The 26,264-nt window shown below is 29.0% G+C and overlaps 2 protein-coding genes across 3 annotated transcripts in view; one reads left to right on the top strand and one right to left on the bottom strand.

Annotated features, from left to right (window-relative positions):
- Positions 1-26,264, bottom strand: part of Pdi (Protein disulfide isomerase) — a 340,404-nt gene that overhangs the window by 165,279 nt on the left and 148,861 nt on the right. The gene's annotated exons all lie outside the window — the stretch shown is intronic.
- LOC113402941 (low affinity immunoglobulin epsilon Fc receptor) overlaps positions 1-26,264 on the top strand; it is a 93,523-nt gene that overhangs the window by 38,369 nt on the left and 28,890 nt on the right. Inside the window, exons 2-3 of one of the 2 annotated variants that reach the window (XM_064217250.1) lie at positions 12,051-12,455; positions 20,009-20,065. In XM_064217250.1, coding sequence (XP_064073320.1) covers positions 12,051-12,455; positions 20,009-20,065 — 462 coding nt within the window. The remainder of the gene's footprint in view (positions 1-12,050; positions 12,456-20,008; positions 20,066-26,264) is intronic. The other variant, XM_026643313.2, reaches the window with a different exon arrangement.

Genomic DNA, 26,264 nt, shown 5'->3' with positions numbered 1-26,264 from the left:
TTGTAATATAATAACGTGCGCGAGTTCTAAATAAATAAATGATTTTAATTATGTATATATTATTTGTAGCTAAAAATTAAGAATTATTTATTAAATATGGAGCTTGGTTGCTATCCTCGACAATATTGCACTGTAAAGAAAATATTAAAATGCACAAATGTTTGCTCAAACACAGGTTACAACAAACACTCTTCTCTACCTTAGGTCATTCGATGGGTAGGCATTAAGTTGTGATGGAAAGAGATCAGGCGTAGGATAAACAGCTTAACGCGTTTTACTTCATTAAACATGTATTGACAGAGAAGTTAAATAACACCCAATAATTTATAAACAAGCTACTGCACTTTTAGATACACCGACTTCGTCAATATCAAGTTTTGAAAGTAGGTACAGTACAGTACAGTATTATAAGTTTAGTAATATAAAGCTACCCGTATTTCGAGAATGGCTTTGAGACTCTCAACAGAAATTCTGAATAAGATAAAGGTTACATTTATTTTAATTTTATTTTACTACCTATTATAAAAAAGTGAAAAGTAAAGTCTGTAAATATTCCACCGTTGTCCTAAGGTCTCCTCCCCCTTTGAGGAGAAGAATCTTAGCTAATTCCACCACGCTACCTCATTGGAGCTTACTCCAATACGGGTGGTCGGATACACATGTGGCAGATCTTTGCTTTCAATTATAATTATTAGGTCATTTCAAATAAACAAATGCGGTTTGTAAAATAATGAAAATTTTCAAATGGATTTGTTATTCAGAGATTGTGTGATTATTTGACGAAGTAGTAGAAATAACAATGGTGTAGACCAGGGGTGGCCAACTTGATTAGACATAAGATCTACTGTTTACTAACGAAACCCTGTGCGATCTACCACTTACATACTTCTTGAAATCTTAAATGAAACAGCATATTTTAGTACACAATCATGTTGTATTTTTTATTGACCGGTCTTAGAAGTTCCGTTTCATATCACATGTGATATTGTTTCCTTAAATTTACTTAAAAATTTGGAATGAAAGTCTGAGTTGATGATGTTTAATCAACATCTATATAGGTCCTATATCTTAGAGCACTGTAGACTTTCTTGCTGGACAACAGAACCCTACCACGGAAAGGTCAAAAATACAATGAACATGAATGCTCTCACTTAATTGTATTAAATGCTACAATACTATTTACTTTATACGCATTGAACGTAACGTGTACACAAAAAAAGGACAGAGAGGCACGCGTTAATGAGTCACTGAGTTTTTGTATTGATAATATGGAAAAAAAAAACTTTATTCCCTCACTCTTATAATCCGATGAGGGAAATACGATACGACCAGAATAAGTTGAAACGCAGGACAGACTGACATAAATTCCCATACACGATCGTATACACACACCAATATTCAGACTCCGAGATGCCGCTTTAAAAATCTGTCTATATATTAGATTTAGATAACTAATTCTAATAACTTGTTTATTCGCCTCAGTGAGGTTTTTATCTCATAAATACAAGACCGACGAGGGAATTAGCTACAATAAGTATGGTACAAACTATCATAATGTTTTAAGAACTGTTGACATCATTGGTGAGTATGATGTTTGAAATTTGTAATAATATATATTTAAACCATTGAATGACTCACATTGAATAAAACATAAAAGTTGAAACATACTACAAATATATAAAATTCTTGTAAATAATTAAAACCTCAAAAGGTTATTTTGTAAATAACACTTAAAAATAACATCTAGCTTCTCACCACAATAATCCGTTATTTCTCAACTATGAACCGCTAGACCATCTCGAGCAATATTTACCGTAGTATAATTCAACAATATTTGTAATAATTGGTTGTAAAATTCAATGGTTTATTTAAGCTTGATGTTTTGTATAATATAAATGTATCAACGATGCATTTCCAAGATAACATTGACCATAAATATCTAATAGACTTATGTGTCCATATAAAGAACAAATGCGGATACTTCTCATGAAAATCGTGCGTTGGACCATCTGATTTTACAATACTGAGCACTGTTGACGGCTTAAGTAGGGTCGTCGCTTGTGCAAGAGCTTACTACTACCAAGATAATATATTCTACCAAACAGCAATGCATCGTATTGTTGTTATTGAAGGTTGAGTAACCCAGTAACCAGGCACACGGGAGTTAACATATCAGTTCCAAATGTTGGTGGCGCATTATCAGAAAAATATCTGAAGGATCATTAATTTTATATATTACTATGCAATAATACTTTGTATTTCTTGTTAATTCTATCGTAACGTACTATACGCTGAATGTAATCGCATCGTCGAATTGTTATTTTAAAACAATGAAATCTTGCAAGTTCGGGCTATAAAATTTTACCATTTTTATAGTACTTAAAATTTTATAATACTTATATAAATATGGCGAATCTTATACTATAGGAAATATATTTAATACTTAGATTAGATACTTTAGAGATTCTTGAGTATATATTGATAATTTAGTATTGTTTGTTATTTTTTTTTTTACATTTACCTTGACTATCGCCAGTACCATCCCTTGTACCTAATAGCTAAACTTATTTGTTTGAAAAAAAAGTAAAATAATTTAATTATCTGTAGTTATAACAATTAACAAATTCGAACGAATCGAATGAGTGGCTTCGATGAATCGATAAATTCGAAAGCGAATGAAATGAGAAAATAGTAACGATTCTCTTTAATTCGTTAAATGAAAACCGTGATAACATGAATTGACTGAATCACTTTAAGGTACGATTCATATCAAACGCACCGCAACGAATTTTACAGTAAAGTAAATTATGTGTGTTAAGTGTCTATACAATTTAAAACGCACATACCAAGCAAGGCTCTCAGCTGACTGTATTCCTATACCTTGCGTTTGTGAATCGTCACATAAAGTGAAACTTCAATTATTATACTGATGGAGATTATAATCATTATGATTATATCCAATATTCGAGCCGAGATGGCCCAGTGGTTAGAACGCGTGCATCATAACCGATGATTTCGGGTTCAAACCCAGGCAAGCCCCACTGAATTTTCATGTGCTTAATTTGTATTTATAATTCATCTCGTGCTCGGCGGTGAAGGAAAACATCGTGAGGAAACCTGCATGTGTCTAATTTCAACGAAATTCTGCCACATGTGTATTCCACCAACCCACATTGGAGCAGCGTGGTGGAATATGATCCATACCTTCTCCTCAAAGGGAGAGGAGGCCTTAGCCCAGCAGTGGGAAATTTACAGGTTATTTATGTATGTATATGTATATATCCAATATAAAATAATATTTTAATGTTGATATAATCACAATTAATGTCAAAATATAAAGCGGGGTCAGACTTCATATATCATTAGTGTATAAGGTTACTGGTTTGCCTCATCCAATTTAAATGATGCGACAACAATCGTCGGACCAAATTCATCTAATAATAATAATCTATAATGTCAATATGTCATTTATCATTGACATTTAATATGGAAGAAGATTTATCTCGAATCGCACCAAATATACATTTTTGTATCGAAATATGTTAAACATAAATGCTTTATATTTTTAATATAAATTTTCACATATCAACATAAATATTAGATTTAATTATACGGAACAAAAGCACTATATGAATAAAACATCGATATTAAACGATAAGTTTTCGAATAGATTTGTAATCATCGAATTTCATATATCACCAAAAGATCTAGATTGCCTTGAATAAATTCGTAGATTAATTAGTATTCTTAATTTGAATAATATCTGTCCCATTTTGTTTTGTTTAATGATGTATTATATATGATGTATTATATTATACAGCCAATTAATCGAAATATCGATGACAAAAAAATCGATTATCACAAATATCGAATTCTTTCATAAAATTATTTGATCACAGGGTTATTCTTATTTGTATATTTCATTTTTATTATTGGCATCGAGACGAGGTGGACGAGACGAAATTAGGATACGATTGGTCCTTACAAGTTACAAGCAATAGATGTGGGTCAAGGTAAAGATCGTTGCAGATTTGGTGACAATGCCCACTGTCGTTATAGACGTTGTAGGTCAAAGCATAGCATGTGATAGGCGTGATACATTTTACGAAACATCATTAAGTCTCAGTAATTGAAGAGACTGTCTAATAGGAATTGTAATGTAAAGTTGACGGAACTTTAGTAATGAAATTGTTAGATCTATACTGCATTTTATTGAAAATATAATTCAATTACGATATTATTGACATCTTTAGATTAACTGCAAAAAAAAATCTCTTTTAACGTTGAATCTATCAACATGAACAATACAGTTGAAGGAACCAAATGTATTGCAATGCTTTTAAATCAAATTAGTTAAGACTAGAATATTTTGTAATCCTATAATTAACAATGATTTCATTGTATTTATGATGTCAGGTCTAAAGACTAACGTTGTAATATGTTAAAAAGCGAAACAATCATGATTAATAGATATTTTATATATATATATATATATATATATATTTTATTGGATTCCTTTGCGTGATCGGTTAATTCGATTTTAATATAATAATTCCGTCCTCTTCCCAATCAGTGGTTAAAACTCGAATGCAGATTATGCTGATTGTGTTTTGCAATAGATGCTGTTGGAAAGGCTTAAGTTCAAGTTCGGTAATGTTACACCTCACGTTGCATAATCATAGACAATTATATGTAGTTGAGTAATATCATTTGTTTTTATATTTTGTATTACTTATAATTCTTTCTTTCTCTACAGATTTGCTTTACATATACATTACATATATTTATTTACTTTGCCACTGTTATATTCAAATTTATAATTAAATTAATATACTATTCTTGGTCGTTCCCGGTAGAACGGTATTTATCCTTTTGGATGCCTGCAAGAGGAAGTAATTGAATTAGTTGAAAGTAATAAATAAATAAAATATTCAGAGTTCATTATGTACAATATAATATTTTGATAGTTACAAAATTTCGTGATTTTTCGTGAATCGATTTATTAATAACATTATAATAATATAATTATAATTTATATTAAATAGTGTTTGTTTGTTAAATTATATTAAATATATTTGCGTTTAACAAATGCGTACTAGTAAAATAATAAAAATATTTAAACTTTATAGTGTTACGTTTTAGAGTGCAAATAAATTATTTAAATTATTTTTGCAACATTTTAATACCTATACCTAAATTAATATATTTACAAGTATCACAAGCTAGAATTTATGTAAATGTTATTGTCAGGTAAATGTTTTAAATGATTTGATAAATTAATAAATATATATTTTTTAAATCTAAATTCAATCAACGGATTATGAACTGTTATTAGATTATATTATGATCACAAAGAGTGATGCTATCCATTTACCATAACGTAAATGTATCTTTTTGTAAAAGATGCAAAAGATTCGCTTATTTTGATGCCGCTTTAAGAAATATTAACAATTCCTTACAGCGCTACCAACCTTAGGAACTACGATGTTATGTCTCTCGTGCCTGTAGTTACACTGGTGACTTATTAACCCAGACAGGCTTGCACAACCACTAAGTAAAAATCTTTTTGAAATTTCATTTTATCATCGTGAACATCCTTAAATGAAACACGCTTAAAAAATTCAAATTGTTTTTAATATTGTGCAACGAATTGAGTCGAATTTCGCGTGAATTATTCGAGTGGAAATATCAATATACAAATAACATTGATTTTATGTTTAAGAATTAATTATCGCAATACGTAATAAACTGAATGCAAATGAATTTGTATAAAAATAGATTATCTTAGTTACATAAATTATTGTACATATATATTATACATACATATAATATCATTAGAAATGAATAGATAGATAGCTCCTGTAGATTATCGAATAGTATTCGTTAAAATAATTTCATTTCGTTTTAACAATTGAGCTTCACCTACTTTATGCATTCAAAGCTTTGTTGAACAATAGACGATATGTTAAATTAATTTTTGAATATATTACACTTAAAATTAAACTCTATAATTAAAAGAGTACGGTCCAAAGTTTTTTTAATTTGTTTTTGTAAGGCCTTTGTAGGTAATGATTGTCGTGAACGCGATGACTGTGATCGTAAACACTTCACTTGTAATGATAGCATCGATCATTCTCATTCACGTATTCATTCATTCAATTTTATTTCGTTCAATTGATGTTCCTAATTATAATGTACCTACTTTTATATCGAGCATCTGAGCCTAAAAAAACATATATTTTGAACTTTCCAAAATTTCAGAAAATTATATATTTAATGAAATAAATATGTATGTATTTAAATAAAAGGATTTATAATAGATTTTCTTGTGTATTCAATAAATAACTAACAAAATCAGTAGGTGTAAAAATCTATCAAAGGAAGTAAAACGTCATTTTAAATGTTGTATATTATTTGCAGATATAAACCATTATCACGACCATACAAAAATCAAATTAGCTAGATTGTAAATAGTGGACGTAACACTAATTAAGCAAACTTCTGGCTCATTTGGTTCACTCCTACAAGTCATGTGGATTATAATTAATATAACATATAATTATAATAAAATACATTGATGTAAAGAAGTTTTTTTTTCTAAATAATGTTCATGTACTTTATTCAAAATAAACTCAATGAAATTATTGCAATGTACACAAGGCGGTCTTATCACTAACAGAGCGATCTCTTACATACAACCTTTGGATAAAGGACGCGAGATTGATAAAGCAGTATGATTAATGTACAGTTCGTAAATAAAATAGTCTTCTGAATTCAAAATATTTGTTGTTTTCCGTTGAAATTCCGATTCACAAAAATCCAAGATAAAGATGTTCCAATGACGTAAAATATGTAATAGGTCTTTTACATACTCAGCTTAGAGATTTTGCTTTGCGTTAATGATAGGCGCTATCAATATTAACTTATGTATGTGGGAGCTCACTTTCTATTACTTCAGAAATAACTTAATTTATAGAAATGACTTATTTTCTATTATAATTAAAGGTGTTAAATTACAACATTCACAATAATCCCTTTTAAAATAAATATCAAAATTTACTTGGACGTCAAAAAAAAATGTCGCTATAAATAAGTATTAAGTACTTCTGTAGTCACGTTTTATACATTATTTGTCGGATGAATAAAAACGTCAAAAACATCAGATTCTTAATGATCATAATAATTTCTAGTATAAATATAAACAATTCAATATAAAGTTACTACAAATCATTTAAACAGAGATCAACTTGTAGGTATCTTTTTTAACAGGTGATTAATTTCAAAGCTTAAAAGGAAGGAAGTAATTGGCTATTCTGCCGTTAGCAAAGTTTCATTTCATTCAATTTTTGACAATGAAAAACAAAAATAAGAATGTATTAATTTTTTTTTTAATTAAGCAACTTCGCTTGAATACTTTATTCTTAATTGTGTAGGTAAATTGTAATATAATTGGGTATTTATTAATTATGTTTTTGTATAATATATATATATATTATATATAAAAAAATTTTTTTTTTATTTTTAGTCAATGGACATTTTATTTATAGTCTTTTAATTTACGTTTACTTCCCACTGTAGATTTAATAAATACAATATTTTTTTCACTTTATAAATTAACTATATGTAACTGTATTACCAATGATTCGAGCTTTCTATACTTCCTGAAATTATAAATAATATGATCTATGATTTATCCTTCATAGCAAACAAAATCTAAAAAGAACCCAAACACATTTATTTTAAATTTGTTATAGGTTATACTTATTTGAGTTATCCGATTTCGAAACATTATCCCAAATAAAACGAAGGTCAACGTAAAGTAATTTTCGATATCAGCTCGGACTTCGGAATTTGACAGTGTTAAACTCACGTGTCATATTGACGATCGGGCTATGAGAGTAAGAGAATAGGCTATTTGACTGGTTTTGAAAATCCATTTTATATTATTTAGTAGAAGTTAAGGAACCCAATAAAAGTTGTGTTTTTTACTTGTCGTACATATTTCCTGAAAAATATCAAATTAAAAATTCAATATTTAAATAGCGCGCGAAAACGCTACTTTGACAATATGGCGCTGCAATGGGGTCGGTGACGTCACTTGCCTGTATTGTAATCTGTGGCGCATATAATCCACATACAGTAGGCAAACGAGGTTAACAAGCAAGTAACGTCATCATAAACCCGACCAATCAGGAGCGTTTCGTGTCACGTAACAAATGTTTAAAAAAATGCATTTTTATTTATGGATTTTTGAATAAATTAATTATTATTTTCAACTTTCGTTAAAAAATAACCATTTTTATACTGATTACAATAATTGACACTTTATTTTTCGCATTGTCAAATAGCCTATTAAAAGTTGCATTCGTTTCTCGAGTAGAGTAGACTACAGAGTACACAGACTACAGAGTAGTGTATAATGTTAATGTCTCCTGTGCTTTTGCTACACTCTCTTTCGGGAACAACCGCGTGTCCGAAATCGAAAAATGAATATCATCATGTAAGATATACCTAAAAGAGGCGAATAAACGACCATTCTGATTTTCTTTACAAACTTCTTCAATATACGAATGTAAAAAAAACCCTTCTGATTCACAAATTAATCCAAATTATTTAATAATGTTAAGTCACGGCAAATACAAGTGGCTATCATTTGGATAAATTTCAACATTATTCATTAGTATTATTCAGTCATTTTTAATTTAAATAGCATCAAAGAGTATAAAGTTATTTCCTTATGAATACAAAAAATATATTTTACGATCGTGACATATTCAATTGATCACATATAGGTGTGATGCCATTTTTACGAGTATGTTGTAAATTAGACAGTTTAATACGTGCGTAGGTCGGTCATCCTTTTACATTTTGAATAAAAAACGATGCAGTTTGAATGCAAAAGGATTACTTTTGAGCAATCAGGATTAGCATAAAATGTTTCTTATATATAATTGGAATTTCATATTACAACTCTGGAGATGATCTTAAATAACAACTAGAGTGATAAAGAAAAATTAAATTGATAGACTTATATGGAAATTCATGCATGGACAGGACGTAATATATTTATGCGCTATAATTTAAATAATTTAAGAGTTAATTCTTTGTCTGATTGTTGAAATTACTTGACGTTAAGTGTATTTAAGCCTCAACAGATCAACGGTCTATATATACAATCAAAAGGCTGCCGTGCGATGATAAAATCGTTGATCGAATCACTACGCGCTTGAAGCTTATTTGGAAAATAAGATTCAGTTTGAATATCTGTCAAAATATTCTCGAATAATTTTAAGTGCAATCGTCAAATTTGTCTGAGCAACTCAGTACATGACTTGACCTTTTATTCCGATAATTTATTGAGTGTCTTAATTTTATCTGTTATGAAAAGTATAAATATTATTGTTATCTAATGTAATATATCTAAAAATATATCCAAAGAATTTAAGAATATAGATATATTATGAGTAGTTTATTACGAATTACGTATTTATAATTGTTTTTTTTTTAATAATTTTAAGTGGTTCGTTAACAAAATTTAAAATAATATATAATATTTAAATAATATTTCAATACCATTCTTTGTAAATATGCTTTCAGATTAATGAGAGTGTCGTAAACATATCCATCGATGCAACGCGTTACAAGATTGTTGTGTTTATTTTTCTGACGTGAGAGATGGTTGAGCATGATTATAATTTACGTAGCATTACATTTAGGGTTCTCTTTTCATCGCTTAAAATCACGAACAATCGTAATTCATTTCTATACGAATTTATAAAATAACTAGTGGTACAGAGCAGTTTTATGGTACATGCCGTCTAAATATTTCATAACATCTACTCAATACCATTTATGATCATTGTTTGTTTATCATGATCGTAGTTATTATATATTGTGCCTATAATTTCCTCAACAGTCGGACTATCTAACGCCAAAATAATATATTTTTTTCAATTCAGATTCATTGTTTCTGTAACTAGCATGCTCAACCAATCAAACTATTCAGCTTTTGAATATATGTATTTATAAAAATGTCATGTCTATTCGCAATAATTTAAATGATATTTACGTAATATATTTTTCAAGAAATTTTATGAATATATTGTTTAAATGAATAATAATAAATTAAGTTAATTAAATTATGCATGACATGAATATTTTACGGAAGGCTTTTACAAGAAATAATTATGGGTCTGTTTTTTCTTCTTATACTTGATGATTTTGTATTGATAAAAAATGAAAACAACAAATTAATATAAAAAATATACGCAAAATCGTCTGAAATATTCAATTCCTGGTAACGTATTAAGTAAAATGGTACCCCTACCCCACCGTAAACCAGAAACCATTTTGGGCATTCGATATAAGTCTTAAAGAAAGAAAAAAAAACATTCGCAATTATCTGCATATCTCTTGTTACGGTTGTATCTTCTTCCAAAACGAAACGAATTGAGAAACTTTATTTATTATTGTTTCTTAAAATAAGGCTTACAAACAATTACGTTCGTTGTTGTTGCAATATTAAAAAAGAAATAACAATAGACTAAACGTAAATATGTTAAAATTGAAATATTTATGCACATTTTTATTGTATTTAATTACAATATCAGTCAAATTACGAATACAATTAGCGATGAGTTAAAATTTAATGTCATTTGTTAAAGTTCAAGCTTTTTGTGATTACAATATACGTTTTTTATTGTTTATCGTCAAATAAATGAATACAAAGCTTTCTATCGGTAATTTTGCGTATTTTCCTAACATAAATGGTTTACAGAGATTCATTCATAAAGACATTCTGTCGAATTTTCCACGGACTCCTTGACAATAGAAGTATACGGCCTGTGTCAAAGTTATCTTTCAAATCCTTATAAATTATAGAATGAGGATGAGTTGCAACTTTGTGCATTGATCCAAAATCAAGATGGCGGCCTATATGGCTGCAACATATTTGAACCATAATGACAAAACGAGTGTCAAATTAAAGTTCATATCTATGCTCTTAGAAGTGTATTTAGATTGAAATTTTACAATTCTTTAACAACCGTCAATCTTCCACTGTTTCGGAATGTTACTTCTGCTGGAACCAAAGAGCTCATGGATATTATTTTCAAGGCTTAGATACATATTAATATCAATTATTATGTTATATAAACTAAATATTGTTAAATATGTAGGTCTCTCTTATTAAAAAAAGTGTAATTCAAAAGACCGGATATAATAGTTTATGTGATAGTCAAATTCTTATGGTATCGTTACCCGGACAATTGCTATAAATTAAGTTTACCGACATATTAATAGCTACTACAATGTCTAGATCATAAATTATTGGAGGATTGCGATAGAATGCTTTTGTGTTATGAAGCAATAAACATTTAATTTATTTATGTATAATCTGTGATTGCTGAAATAACGAATAGTAAAAACAAAAAAAAATATTTTTATTTATACATTATATAAAACCTTTAATGATATACTATTTAATAATTTTAATTACGATGAATCAACTAAATTGCAAACTTAACCTCAATATAAATTTTTGCCCGGTTAAGGGTGAATAGTTTTGGACAATGTGATGTGTTAAACTAACTTGTACTTTATACTTCCTTACAAATCTACGACTACCTAATATTAACTTCCATACATTCATATGGTATAACAAGCAATCTGATAAACTGCTATTGTTCTTGTTATGCAGTCTTAACAATGGCATTGTGGCGTCAAACCAGTACAACAAATGACAAGGCAAGATTGATGATACAGTTTACAAATATTTTTAGGGCATCAATGAAATACATACAACTTTTCGTGGTTCATTCGATATTTATAATGTCTGTACGGAGGTGAAATTTAACGAATTTTAATATATTAATTGAGTATTATTATTTTTTTATTTAAATTAAAAGCTAAGCCCCCTTTGAATATATTGGGAGGAAATGGGGAAGCAGATAAAAATGACGTAAAACTCGTTTTAAAATTTAACCTCCGAACGCTATCTGTGATTGGTTTTCGCGCAGTCATTTTTATCTGTTATTCTCCTTTCTCCGCAGACTTCCACGAGCTGGCGAGGCAGAATGTAATCACTAAGCAAATATTGGAGGCTTTTATTCAGAAGAAATTGGGACTAGCGAGCACTAATGTTAGAGCACCTTCCATATTTGATATTCTACCAGGGAAAAAGACTGAAGAGAGGACAATAAGAGATTCAACAAATCGCAGCCTAAAAAATATTCATCCCCATATGTTAGAAGAGTCAGATAGGCCAGAAGATGAGGAAATGCCAGAAGATACAGATATACTAGATGATACAGAAATGCCAGATGATTCAGGAGTGGCAGAAGATTCAGATTTTCCTGAAAATTTCGATCTACCAGATATAACAGTCCAAGATTATGGAGAAGATGACAACTTGCAAAGCGTCGAGAGTGAACAAGTAGACTCTATTTATTCCGAAGGTAGTATCGACTCTATCGACTTTCAAACTCTTGCTTTTTCCTATCCGCCTTAAACAACTTCTCTTCCAAATTTCTAAATATCTTATTTAGAAAATATATCTTTCAACCACGATCTCTACAGTCCAAAAACTTCATTAAAGTACGTGAACTTAAAGAACGTACTAAACAAAGATATGAAACCAAATTACCTAATTATTTAAAACAATATTTGCGGCTTAGTCTTATAAATATTTAATAGTTGTGTGAACAGCACATCTCATAAGTATTATCACGAATGTTCCAAATATATTACAAATATTTGTCACGGTATAACAAATCATGTGTGCCAATTGTGCGAATGGCCAACAGCGTTAGTTCAATTGCGTATTATTTACACGATATTCACGTTAATGAACACTGATTCAATATTTGTTGACAAATTTAAAACTTATGAAAACATCGCAAGCAAGTATGAAGTAAACTTGAAAGCTATCACTATGTTACTAAATCGAAGTTGCTAAGTGACTGTAATTTTTCCTGTTTTATGTATTTTATTTACTTAATGTTACTATATTTGACCTTTTAATAGCAAGGTTTATTTGTATCCTTGAAAAATGAATATAAGAATGTATTTTCTCATGAAATGTTCTCGTGAAATGTTGATTTAATTGTATTATAAATTAATATACTTCATATTAATTTATTTAAAGTTTCAATAATAATATCACAACATAATTAAAACTGATCATTTGTCTGTGATATGACATAAATTTAACAGTAATACACCAATAGCAAATTATTTATTATTTACGTGTAGCTTTCCTACCGAATTTCCTACACAATTCACAAAATAATATTAGACATGACAAACTGATTCGTAAACATTTTTTTTCTTAAATATATCAATTACTTTAGTTTTTGTCTTACACAAAAAAATATTTTTATTTGGAACAAATTTATTAGTATTTTTTTTATTATTATATATGTATGTAAGCGGACAGGCAAATAGGGCCCCAGATGGTAAGTTGTTATTACGGCCTATAGACATTGGCGTTGTATTTATTAACCAATCATAACATAGCCAATGCACTACCAACCTTGGCAACAAAGATCACTTGTGCCTCGAACTTTAAATTAAAACCTACCCAAACGGACTTGCACGAAGCCAAACAAAATGTACGTAAACTTATCTATCTTATCTTAGGTATTTACATAAGAATAAGGAATTAAAAAAATAATAAAACAAAGCAAATTTTAACGTAACGTTAATTCAATTATCGATTAAACAACAAGACCTTCCTGTAATGTTCATTTTATTGCATATTAGCATAGTAATCTTTAAAATGTTACTAAACAACATTTCGATTCGTTTCATATCAAACTATCATCAAAAGGTTATTTTACTAAAATTATTTGACATTGCATTTAGACCTTGGCAAGGACGGCAGTAAGATTACCTAAGCGAGTGCCTAAAAACGGTTGAATAATTATTTATTTTTAAATAAATTCGCTGACATAACCAATAAAAATCTTACAATTTAGTTTGCAGTTCATTGACATTAATGATAAGCAGACATTTTTTTAACAAGTATGATTATGATGAGTATATAAGTTCTTTAGAATTTTTTTGTAAAGATTAAAATTACCAATTTTAATATTTACAGCTAATTTAAAAAATAACCTTGCTTTAAGATGATTCATTATTTTTCATTTTGTTTCTTACACTGTGTAACTAGGATAAGGACTGACTAAATTCTTTTTTATGTACATTTAAAATTGTTTAAATTAACTAGGCGATGCAAAAAGAAAAATTAACTTATTTTGACGTTTGATTCTTGTTCAAATTAACTAATATGTTACAAAATACTATTAGGATCTTCTTAAGAACGGATAGCGAGTTATAGTTTAAAAAAGAAAAATAAATTCTGGAATGAACTCGAAAGAACGAGTTTTACGAGTACAGCTGACATTTCCCTCGTTGATTAGTTCGACGATAACTTTGATATCAAGTTGATTGAACATCGTAGAAACACATTTAAAAATTGAAATAGGAATGCATTCTATTTTTAATTTTATGATTATCGTATTATAATTTATTTATCTATTTCTACATTACTCTAGAACAATAAAAATACTTAAAACGAATTAACGAGTGATTTTCTTATGTCTAAATTATTAGCCATTTTTTCAAGACATCTATCTGAGAACATTAGTATTTTTGCATAATTATCTATACTCTATTCCAGCCATAACAGGAAAAAAGCAAAATAAACAACATTTGACAGCAAATTGACACAATATCATTGGTCGAGAGCTTGATTAATCTATAATATTCACTATGGATTTGCGAAAAAATGGCGTTTTGAACGTTGACGAAACTTTTATCGGAATTTAGAAAGTAAAATTAAAGTGGAAATAAGTAGTTAAGTTTTATAGTGCTGTATTATAAATAAATATGTATTAATCATTAGCTCCTAGTAATGCAGAATATAGCTGAGTTAGTAGCAAATCGCATGAAATACATGAACCTAAGGTTTGTTTATCTTTTTTCTTAATTCCATTGTCATAGGCTATACCTATTCTACATATATTTTTGAAACAAAGTTCTATTACGCGGCTAACAATAATGTGAACTAGCAGAAATCGTCACATGAGGAAAATGCGTCATGCCTCCTCCAGGCGACTTCTCTCTCTCCCTCTCTGTATCTTTTTCTTTCTCTGTCTATTGTTTGTATAATATTTAAACTTATTCTTGCTATTGTTTTAATTCAGACGGCATTTAAATAACAATTTTAATTCTTGTCGTTTAACTTGTTCTTGTCAATTATTCTCAAATACTTTTTTTATATTTAAAACATTATACACCTCTCTTTTTTTTTTAATTATAACATGCACTTTTTTAATTTTGATTTTATTTATAGTCGGACCTATTCATTTTTATATGCTTAATTTGTGTTCATACTTCATAGAGAAAAATATACAGAATATAAATATAGGAAATTACATATATGTTTCGTTTCCATTTTCAAAATATATGTATCGCGCCCTCACCCACACCCTCAAACTCTTAATGATGCAACGTGGTGGAATAATATTTAAACCGTCTCCATATGAGAGGAGGTCTTTGACCAGCATTCCTATTTATGGAATATTACCCTAGATTTATTTGGATTATTTATGTATGAAATATTTGTATAAGGCCATGTAGAATATTAATGGTGATTGTTTAATAATTATTGACCCCAGAATTAGAATGTTTACCTTTAACACCGCAATAAACATAACATCATTGGAAATATTAATTTGTTTTTATTTTTTTATTAATAATATAATAAATCATTAATGACCACTTTAAAAATTGATGTGTTGATGAAAACTTTGTAATTCGTCTGTTATTACTAATTTGATAGTGTTAAAATTTAAATTAAGAATATTAATTGAATTCCATATTGAGTTCGGCATCTTCATTTCAAATTATCCTTGACACGATGTCATATTACAAATAAATTACGTTTTTTATATACATAATATGTCCTTACATAAATAATATTTAAAAATCACACAGATGCGTATTTAGCACATATTGAATAGGAATCCGCAGCTAAAAATACTTACTAAAAAATAATTTTATAATTCATTTATACCGGGAAGACCAACCAATTTAATTTGCAAAAGTGCAGTATTATTATTAGTTTATAGAATGATTCTACGTTTGGGAAATCACTTTGATACGCTTTTTTTCAAGAGTCAATATTCCAACTAGTTAGTTGTAATCCTGACTCTTACACAGTTATGTACCTAATAGAGATTCATATAAATAAAATATTTTTTTCTCTCTTATGTATTATATAAATATATATGCTTAGCATTTATTTAAACATAGAAATCAATAAGAAGAAAATAATAGTCAGTTATTTATAAATTACCAAACAATTTAATTTTCTAAAAGAAAATTACGATGAATTGTTTTTTTTTTTTTTTCGATAGATGTCACTCGATATTGTTCACGACACGGAGCCATAAATGAAGCTACGCTTTAACATTTGATACGAAACATTAAAAAAATTACGCAAAAAAAATATTAAGATACGATGAATTTTCATGAGCCCGTTGAATTTAAATTAATAATTATATTTGAAATAGTTTATTTACATAATCTACATTACGGATGTGATATCGATTCTTAATTTGTCACACGATACACAAATCAAGAGTTATTTAACAAATTACGTGCAAATATTAATATAAAATTAATTAAATCAGATGTCAATACGTATACAAATTTTATAGTTCTATGTTAATTTATAGTTAAAAGTATAAATATTTATTTTCTATACTTGAATATTTTAAAACAAAAAGAAAGTATGCAGAAACTAATCTACGTATATGGTAAGTTAAACAATTAGACTTAGTATAGATGCATAGTAGAAACATAAATTAATTATTTTAAAAGTATTTATATTGAAAGAAAGTTACAGTCATTGAGCCGAGATAGCCCAGTGGTTAGAACGTGTGCATCATAACCGATGATTTTGGATTCAAACCCAGGCAAGCATCACTGAATTTTCATGTGCTTAATTTGTGTTTATAATTCATCTGGTGCTCGGCGGTGAAGGAAAACATAGTGAGGAAACCGTCATGTGTCTAATTTCAACGAAATTCTGCCACATGTGTATTCCACCAACCCGCATAGGAGCAGCGTGGTGGAGTATGCTCCAAACCTTCTCCTCAAAGGGAGTGGAAGCCTTAGCCCAGCAGAGGGAAATTTACAGGCTGTTAATGTAAAATGTTAATGTAATGTTATAGTCATTTAATAATTGATATATTTTAGTTGGGCTTTGTGTAAGCCCGTCTGGGTAGGTTTCAGCAACTCATCACATATTCTACCGGCAAGCAGCAAACACCCGTAACAATAACAATACTAAGTATTACTTCTCTGCAGTATATGATGAATGGATATACAACGTTTCGAGTGATATTTTTTCATAAGTCAATAGGCGCATATGTCACTCTGATATTTCAGTTCTAGACCAATAAGTTTACACTAAATACAGGGTTATTGGTAATTCGACGTATTCCCGTGAGGGAGTAATAGGGGTGACTATTTGCGATAATTTTAGATTTTAATTGATACTTTTTTAAATAAATATTTGAAGTTGCATTTTTGACTTATTTTAAAAAAATCTAAAAAACGTGATAACTCAAAAATGGTTCACTTTTGTATCATGCATATGGGAGTTAAAATTATCGCAAATAGTTACCCCTATTACCTCCTCACGGGAATACGTCGAATTACCAATAACCCTGTATATGTTTTCGTAATTTTGTAAAGAATAATTAATAGAGTTAAATATAATGAGGTGACTTATTTATAATTAATGTAAATATATCAACATGATAATTTTTATGAATGTCACGATATTTATGGGTCAAATTAAAAAAAAAATGAATATTCTGAAAACATACTTAATTGTATATATATGCGAATTTTAAACGACATTTGACCTTTCCTAAAAATAATATAGATCAATTTTTCCATCTTGTGGTCTATTATAATGTATATATTAAGAATATGACATCTATTTAGAATAATTATGAATTATCTTAAATGTATCATTACTTGACTTTTAATTAATCTTTAAGACAAAAGTTACTTGCGCTACTAGTATAAACGATATCTCTATAGAGTTATGGACAAATATCTGGATAGATCAAATGCACTGTTAATCGTGATTTAGTTATTAAGATAGACGTTTAATAATTAATCATTAATTATTATGAAGTCTATATATATCATATACGACTAATTTCATTAATAAGAATATAACGAAGCAATAAAAGTTCAATAAATGAATTCATGTAAAAGGAACTCAAAAAGCACACGCGCAGACAGGAGAAAGAAATTAAACAAAAAAAATATCCGCACTGAATCTTTACTCTTATGTAATATACTAAATATATAATATATACTATACTAATATTATAAATGCGAGAGTAACTCTGTTATCTTTTCACGCTTAAACTACAAAATTTATTTTGTGTGGAGATAGTTTGAGTCCCGAGGAAAGACTAAAAGCTACTTTTTTAATTCACACCTCGAATTAATATAATTAAGTTTGACGGTTTTGTGATAAAAATAAAGTTATATAAATTTCGCACAGGTAAAGTCATAGGCTCAGCTAGCAATAATATCAATGTGAAAATAAAGTCTGTCTGTTATCATTTCACGGCGACACCATTCTAACGAATTTGATGAGATTTGGTACGACGCTTGAAACCCAAGGATGGACATCGATTTTTTATATTTAACACCTGACGACCAATCCCTCAAACGAGTGAAGCTGCAGGCGACAACTAGTCCATCATAATATTAAATTACAATAATTGAGAAAGATATTCAGACTATTTTACAAATGACGTTTGCACCTTATTAAATTTGTTGTATTGAATCGCATGCAAAAACTAAAAAAGCATTTTTAAATGATATCCCTAACCTTAATTATGTAAAACATTGCTATCCAACCGATTTTTTCGCAATACTTCCCACTGATTTCCCGAAGGGTGAAAATTTTTCATAATGGCGACAGCTTTCAACAAACTCGACTTGTGCGGCTTGGATGCGAAAAAGTGTAAAAAAAGGACCATCGTTAGAGCTGTGACCCATTTTCGAGCTGCCTCAGATATTCAGCTTTAAAAATATCTTTCTCTCAAAGATATCTTTGAATTTCCTCCTAACAATATAACAACTTAATTTTGTATGCGATTGAAATGTCTTTGAGGAATTACGTTAAAATGTAACCGAGATTTATTTTAATTTAGTTGGATCTTTTTACTAGATTTCAAATAATAAGATTTTAATTATGCTTTCTATTTATAACTAGAGCAAATAGAACCAATTTTTTTAAAACAGTACTGAGCACAACCCACACATAATCCTCGGATATTATTAATTTCCTTAAATGAAAACTTTATGAATATATAAAATTTAATACTTGGGTTTTATAGTATATGCTGCTTTTATATATATGTGTAGGTTTCTGGTATATTATATTATTAACAAATAATGTGAACAAGGCGATGTGAGAGCCGAGATGGCCCATTGATTAGAACGCGTGCATCTTCACCAAACCCAGACAGGCACCACTGAATTTTCATGTGCTTAACTTGTGTTTGTAATTCATCTCGTGCTCGGCGGTGAAGTAAAACATCGTGAGGAAACCTGCATGAGTTTAATTTCAACAAAATTCTGCTACCTGTCTATCAACATGTTTATCACAAATCCGTATTGCAGTAGCGTGGTGGAATAAGCTCCAAACCCTCAAAGGCAGAGGAGAGAGGAAATGTACATGCTGTTACTGCTGTGAATAAGGTTGCTTGCAAAACAATTTAAAGATTCAATGCTAAGCATCACTGACAAGAGCTAATAAAATACTTTTATAGAACGTTCCATTCATTGTTTCAAATGAAATTAACTGAAATGCTTACGGTTCTTAGGCCGTATAAATTCAAAATTAAAGTTTTAAAGATCTCTTTCATAGAATATATATTAAATTTTTTATATTTGATTGTTTCAGGTAGGAGTAAAAAGTATACAAGTCAGTTTAATGAAGGCGAGTTGGAACCTTTTAATCGTAAGCAAATTTTAACAATTTTTCTTCAATTGGCCATCTCTATCTTCACTTTTTCTTTTATATCGTTGCAATAAAAATGCACCTTCTAAAATCCTGGCAACCTAAACTTATCTTTCCTATACATCACCATTTGTCCTTTGATCTTTTCGAGTATTATGAATTCGGGTAGATCTAAGCTTTGTCCAGTAAAATTTACTATAGCGTCTTTCAGTTTTCCAATGTGACATTGGTTATATAATCTGTGCCCTATCAGTACAACTAAACACCATTAAATTAAGGCTTGAATTGAATTATCATCTAATTTTCACGATAGACATGGTCCGTTATGTTAATGTTATAGTATGCTTCAGTCTCTGAAAAATAAATGAGCAAAGTCACAAATTTTACCCATTTTCAATTATCTTCAAGATCTAGTTAATGTTCATTATATCATTAACGAACTGACTAACGTTAAATTGTCCTGTAAATTCTATGCTAGTACCAATATAGTCTGCGTAAGTACTTTCAACAACAACGGAATTTTTCGCCTCGCTGGTGTAGTGGCTTATAATGCTGTCAATTCCGCGATTCCGGGGACAAATTCAATCAATTTCACCGAAACAGAGCAATACATAGTGTTGCTAGTCCCACAGTTGGCTTAATTACAGTACTCATTTTTACAAACAGTGGCACCTATAAATAAATAAACGTATATTTTGTAGATACGAATATAACTGATCGCTCCATGCAAATATTTAATATATTTTATAAAAAAATTTCATTCAGTGAGCAACATCATATTTTAATTAGAACACGCAGCAGCGGCGTGGTAGTGCTCTACTAATATCGGTGTAAAAAATAACAAACTCACTTTCGATATTCTTGATGAGGACATTTGCTTATTGATCCACTCACCTATTAAAACATCTACAAAATTTATTACTCCTTTAAAAAAAAAACTAATAAATAAATTAACCGTGACCTTTATATCATGTTTATTATGTACAATATGGTTCGAATAATTAATTAGATCAGCAAAAATTAATTAGCCATTAGTGACTGATATGTCCTGTTTCAGACGACTTAAAAGCAATTAAAGAAATATGTCGAATTCTGGTATTTTACAAACGGAATACTATAATTACCGACGCATCTTCGTGATTATTAATGCTGCTAATATGTTATTTAGATATTCTATTTTAATGTGATATTTTAGTGTTGACTGAGTTATTTATGGCTCCTATTGACATCATATCCGCTTGTACAGTGTCTCATTAAAGTACAATTAATGATATTCGATTTTCAAGTATTCTACCAAAAACTGTATGTTTCTGGATCAATATGAATTGTTATCGATATTATAATATTTATTTATAATAGGTATATCATAATACAGTTTTTCATCAATAATAGTCCGTAAGTGTCTGCAAAAGGAACGAAGAATTTTCTACAATGCTGGTTTATTGGATAGGTTGGATTCAAATTACCTTAACTGCAATTCAGTCCAATATCCGGTAGCAAAAAAAAAGGTTTTACAATATGTATGATACTCGTATGTTCTTTATTTTTAGGCGTTACATAAAACTGATTTTTTTAAAATCTGTAGGTCATAAGCACAATAAGTACCTCGACCTTGTAGTCGTAAAAAAAAAACAAAATATAATCAATGAGTCTGAACTTTCTGCTTAAATAAAATATATATATATATATTTTTAAATATAAATACGTAAGTCATCTGATGACAAGTGGTCGTCAGCACCAAATATATTGGCGCTGTATACATTTTGAACCATTTCTTACATGCGTCACCAACATTGGAAACAGAGATTGAAATGTCCCTTGTACTTGTATAAACATAAATACTCACATTAACTTTCAAACCAAAACACAAAAATATTAATTATTACTGTTTGGCGGTTGAAGAACGAATGTGTGGTATCTACCCAGACGGGCTCGCACAATATTTTAATAGAATATTGAACGCAAAACTTGAAAAACTCAACCAATTATAAATATTTTTAAGAACTAAAATATTTTCGGTTAATTCGTAAAAACATGTCCTATAATTTGTTAAATTTATTGAATGTTAAAAGTGCAAAGCAAATGTTAGTGGATCTAACCACTAACTAGTTTTGGTCGAGACGTACCTAAATGACATTTGCACCGGACCATTTAAACCAAGGTCGAAGATTCACGCATTTTGCATTTCATTGCAGCAATGTGGACTATTTCGTATAACTTTGAATTGCATTAAAATTATAGAAGCAAAGTTTTTAGATAGAATATAGAATTAATAAATTATAATAATTTATAGACCATTTTAGTCTGTATTGATAGAAAAGAATTAACATATGTCTGTTCTCCTTATACTAGTACTAATGATCATATTTTGATGAAAATATGATGAGTTGCTCGTGATGAGGAATTATAAACACAAATTAAACTCACTAATATTCATTTATACTGGGTTTAAACTCATAGTTTTTTTTATATACATAACCGTCTTTTAATCATCTCAGCTGAAAATAGACATATAAAATGTTATAGTTCATCTTATGTATGACTAACAAAATAGTTTCCAGCATAGTTTTGTAAAAATAAACTTTTTTTATTATGAAGTATTGAAATGCAAAAATAATATATTTATATGTCTTATTACAAGATATATAACCTGTTTCGCTAGTGAATATTATACATGATAATGATTAAAGGACACGTCTGTTTGTGTACTCACATTTAACTAATTTAACACATACTATACTAGCTATCGATCGCGGCTTTGTTCGCATTTTAGGGGTTGAACGTCAAATGATAGTCATAAAATAGTAGCCTATGCCCTTCCATAGGGCTCAAGCGGGATTCATATCCAATTTCATCAAATTTAGTTTAGTGGTTTGACGTTGAAAGAGTAACATGCAGAGTTACTTTCGTAATTATAATATTACTGTAGATAAAGTTACGATCATCGAGCATTGAATCAAAATTATTAAACAATGGCTAATCATAAATTAATTAAATACTTATTGCGAGCCCTCCCCTTTAAATTTGCAAATGCCAATTAGTAAATTGAAATAGTTCTCAATTAAAACACAAACGTAGACACGTGAAAAACAGTAGATTCGTTTGCATATTTTTCCTATGACAACAGAATCGACGAATATATTTATAAAGGAACCACTTTAAATCATCATGAAGGTCTCACATATTAGATTTCGAACATGATATTCGAAAACAATAAACATGATTGAATGATTTATGCTTTCGCTTTTTGAGGAGTAAATATTTGTCCTTGAATTTTGACATTCAATTAAATCAGATGAACGTTTCGTCGTGTTAATTTAGCTCAGGATTATAGATTCAGACGCTGAACGGCTTCATGTGACTTCTAATACAGGAACTTTTCACAATAACTTCTTTAGACAACTACTGACAAATTATTTACAGAAATACTAAACAACTTTTTAATGGTGCGCTTATTTAAGCCAGAATTTAAATCTTAATACGTCGATGACTACATCGATAAGACAGTTGTCTTAATCATATTATTTGGTTATAATAATTCGTCACTCAATGATATTATAAATTTAATCATTGTTTGATAATATTACAAACTATTTTAAAAATCTATTCACAATCAAGGATCGCACCTCCACGTTAAATTATCGAAGTGCAATAGTATGGGTGACACTCATGCTTAAAAGATGTCTTAGTGTGCGTGAGACGATTAACAGAAGAGAAAAGAAACTAATTAGATTATGTTTGTCCATAAATGTGGAGGGGCGCGCCTTCCCGTCTGAACTTCATTTCGTAAACTTTGCCCATATCAATGATTCAAACATTTTTTTTTATTAAGTAACAATATTTGGGTGCAGTCTGATTTAATTACAAGCTGAAGTTTTGAATCCAACATATCGTTTCTTCATGAAATGTTTCGAACGTAAAAATACTTACGTGGTGTGGGATGCAGTTTAACGCTCATAATTTTCATGAAAACAGATGTTTAAAACTAAATCAAATTCTGCGAGTAATATACTTATATCAATACATTAGCTTTAATAAATATAGCCTTAGATAAATTATAATTCAATAAGACACATGTAATTTTAAAGGCTATTTAGTTAAAAGCCACAAAATTATACAAAAATAATTTATGTTCACGTATTCTCGTAAAAAACGTAAAACAAATTAAATTATAAACAGTAATGTGATTTCAAGGTAAGTACATTAATTCCACAAGTCTTTGGTCAGTTAATTCCCAAGTATCCAGTCTTACAAAAAATGACGAATAAACATTGGATGAATAGCCGCTAGACTAGAGCCCTAAGAGACCTTGCCCTTTACAGTTGGTTAGCAGAATATTGCTCTTATTAAAATGTTTTAAGGGCACAAACCTATACAATCAGCCACATAAATTATTCGTACTTTATTTATTTGTATGTAAACATACAATAATATTTCCTTCGTTCGTTTATACATACATTTCATATAAATGACACGTTTTCATAACCAAAACTTAAGCGAATTTAAGCTAGGGTTTGTGAAAAATAGCAATTTTTAAATTGATTAAAAATTTGACTTCAGATATAATTATAATACTACGAAATCTAGATTTAGACTATCCCAATATCAAGAAATATATTTCTTTGGATGCTTCTTATATTATAACATACTAGCGACCCACCCCAGCATCGCTCGGCTTAGGTGCAAATAATTAATAATGAAAATGATATAAATATTATTTATATCCTCAAGATAATGTAGCTTTAGAATTGGATAATTAGATTCGGAGATTATCCCCTGTATACAAAAACTACATACATATATATTTTAGAAAATATCCTCGGGTAAAACATTTATGTATTATACTCCAAATAATGCCTCCAAAAACGTATACGACAGAGGCAGGCCTGTACTGTTATGTACCTTTTTTTATAAAATTTATTTTAACCACCACTTTTTATGTGGACTGTACCTCTATAAATACTTGTAATGTTCATTTTATAGGTTAGTTTATGTTTAAGGCTACGGCTGACGCGGTGAGTTCGTTACAGGATTGTCCTTGAAATAAACTGGAACGGGTAGTTTACACACACAGCAACATTATAATATTTGCAGCCTAGTGTGTTGACAGGATAAATACTTCATAATTATTATGGTATATATAAAATGCTTAGCCATTTATTATACATACAAGTGTAATAGTTATGTCGCTTTTGATATAAAAAAAGTATTTGTAATTACTAATTAACAGACATTAATTTATTTAATTTTTTCTTTATGTTAGAGATTATATACGTCATGAGCTTAAATCTACATAGCATCTATTGATATTGTATGAAGTTGAGAAGTTCTTCAATATTACAATAAAAAAAAGTGCAAGTTTTAATAACAGAACATACCTAATTTATAAACTATATTAATATTATAAATTCAAAAGTAGCTCTGTTTCTCTGTCTGCATTTTATAACCAAAACACTGACCCGATTTGATTTTTTATGAAATTTGCTATGAAGTAAGCTTGAATCCCATGGAAGAGTATAGGCTAATTTGTTACACCTAACGACCAACACCAAAACTCGAGCTAAGCCACGAACGACAACTAACATACTATAAGTACAAATAATTAGTGTGTTTGTATATAACATATGTTTATTTAATATTCTATATCTACATATAAGTATTAGTCATATATTTTATATTGACATAGGTAATTTAATAGACAAATAAATATAAAATACGAGTAGGTAATCAATCACATAAAACTTTCACCTTCGGGCTAATAATAATTCATTTTTGCGCCAAATTACATTCAATTTGAATTAAATTGCCATTATGTTAACTATTATTTAAATATTATAAGCAAGACCAATTACGTTGTATATTTATGATTATTTATTTAGTCAAAAATTAACATACTTTTTATATTTTATGTACATATAATAAAAAAATTAGAACCGAATTAAAAAATTGCCGTACCTATGTACGATGCAATTTAGTTTTTTAAGAATAAAAACTTACTTTTTTGTGGTAAATGTGTAACGTATAATTTGTATAATACTAGCGACCCGCCCTGGTTCGCACGGGTGCAATGCTGATACTAAATATACTACAGAATGTCTTACAACGTTCACAGCTTTTTTGTCAATAGACAATATAAACCGCTATGTCCCTGCATTGTAAATCTGTAATATGTTTGAAAATATTCATTTAAATTACATAC

The sequence above is a fragment of the Vanessa tameamea genome, chromosome 16 (genome assembly GCF_037043105.1).
Source record: "Vanessa tameamea isolate UH-Manoa-2023 chromosome 16, ilVanTame1 primary haplotype, whole genome shotgun sequence".
Taxonomy (NCBI): Eukaryota; Metazoa; Arthropoda; class Insecta; order Lepidoptera; family Nymphalidae; genus Vanessa; species Vanessa tameamea.
This window is presented reverse-complemented; position numbering and strand designations above follow the sequence as displayed.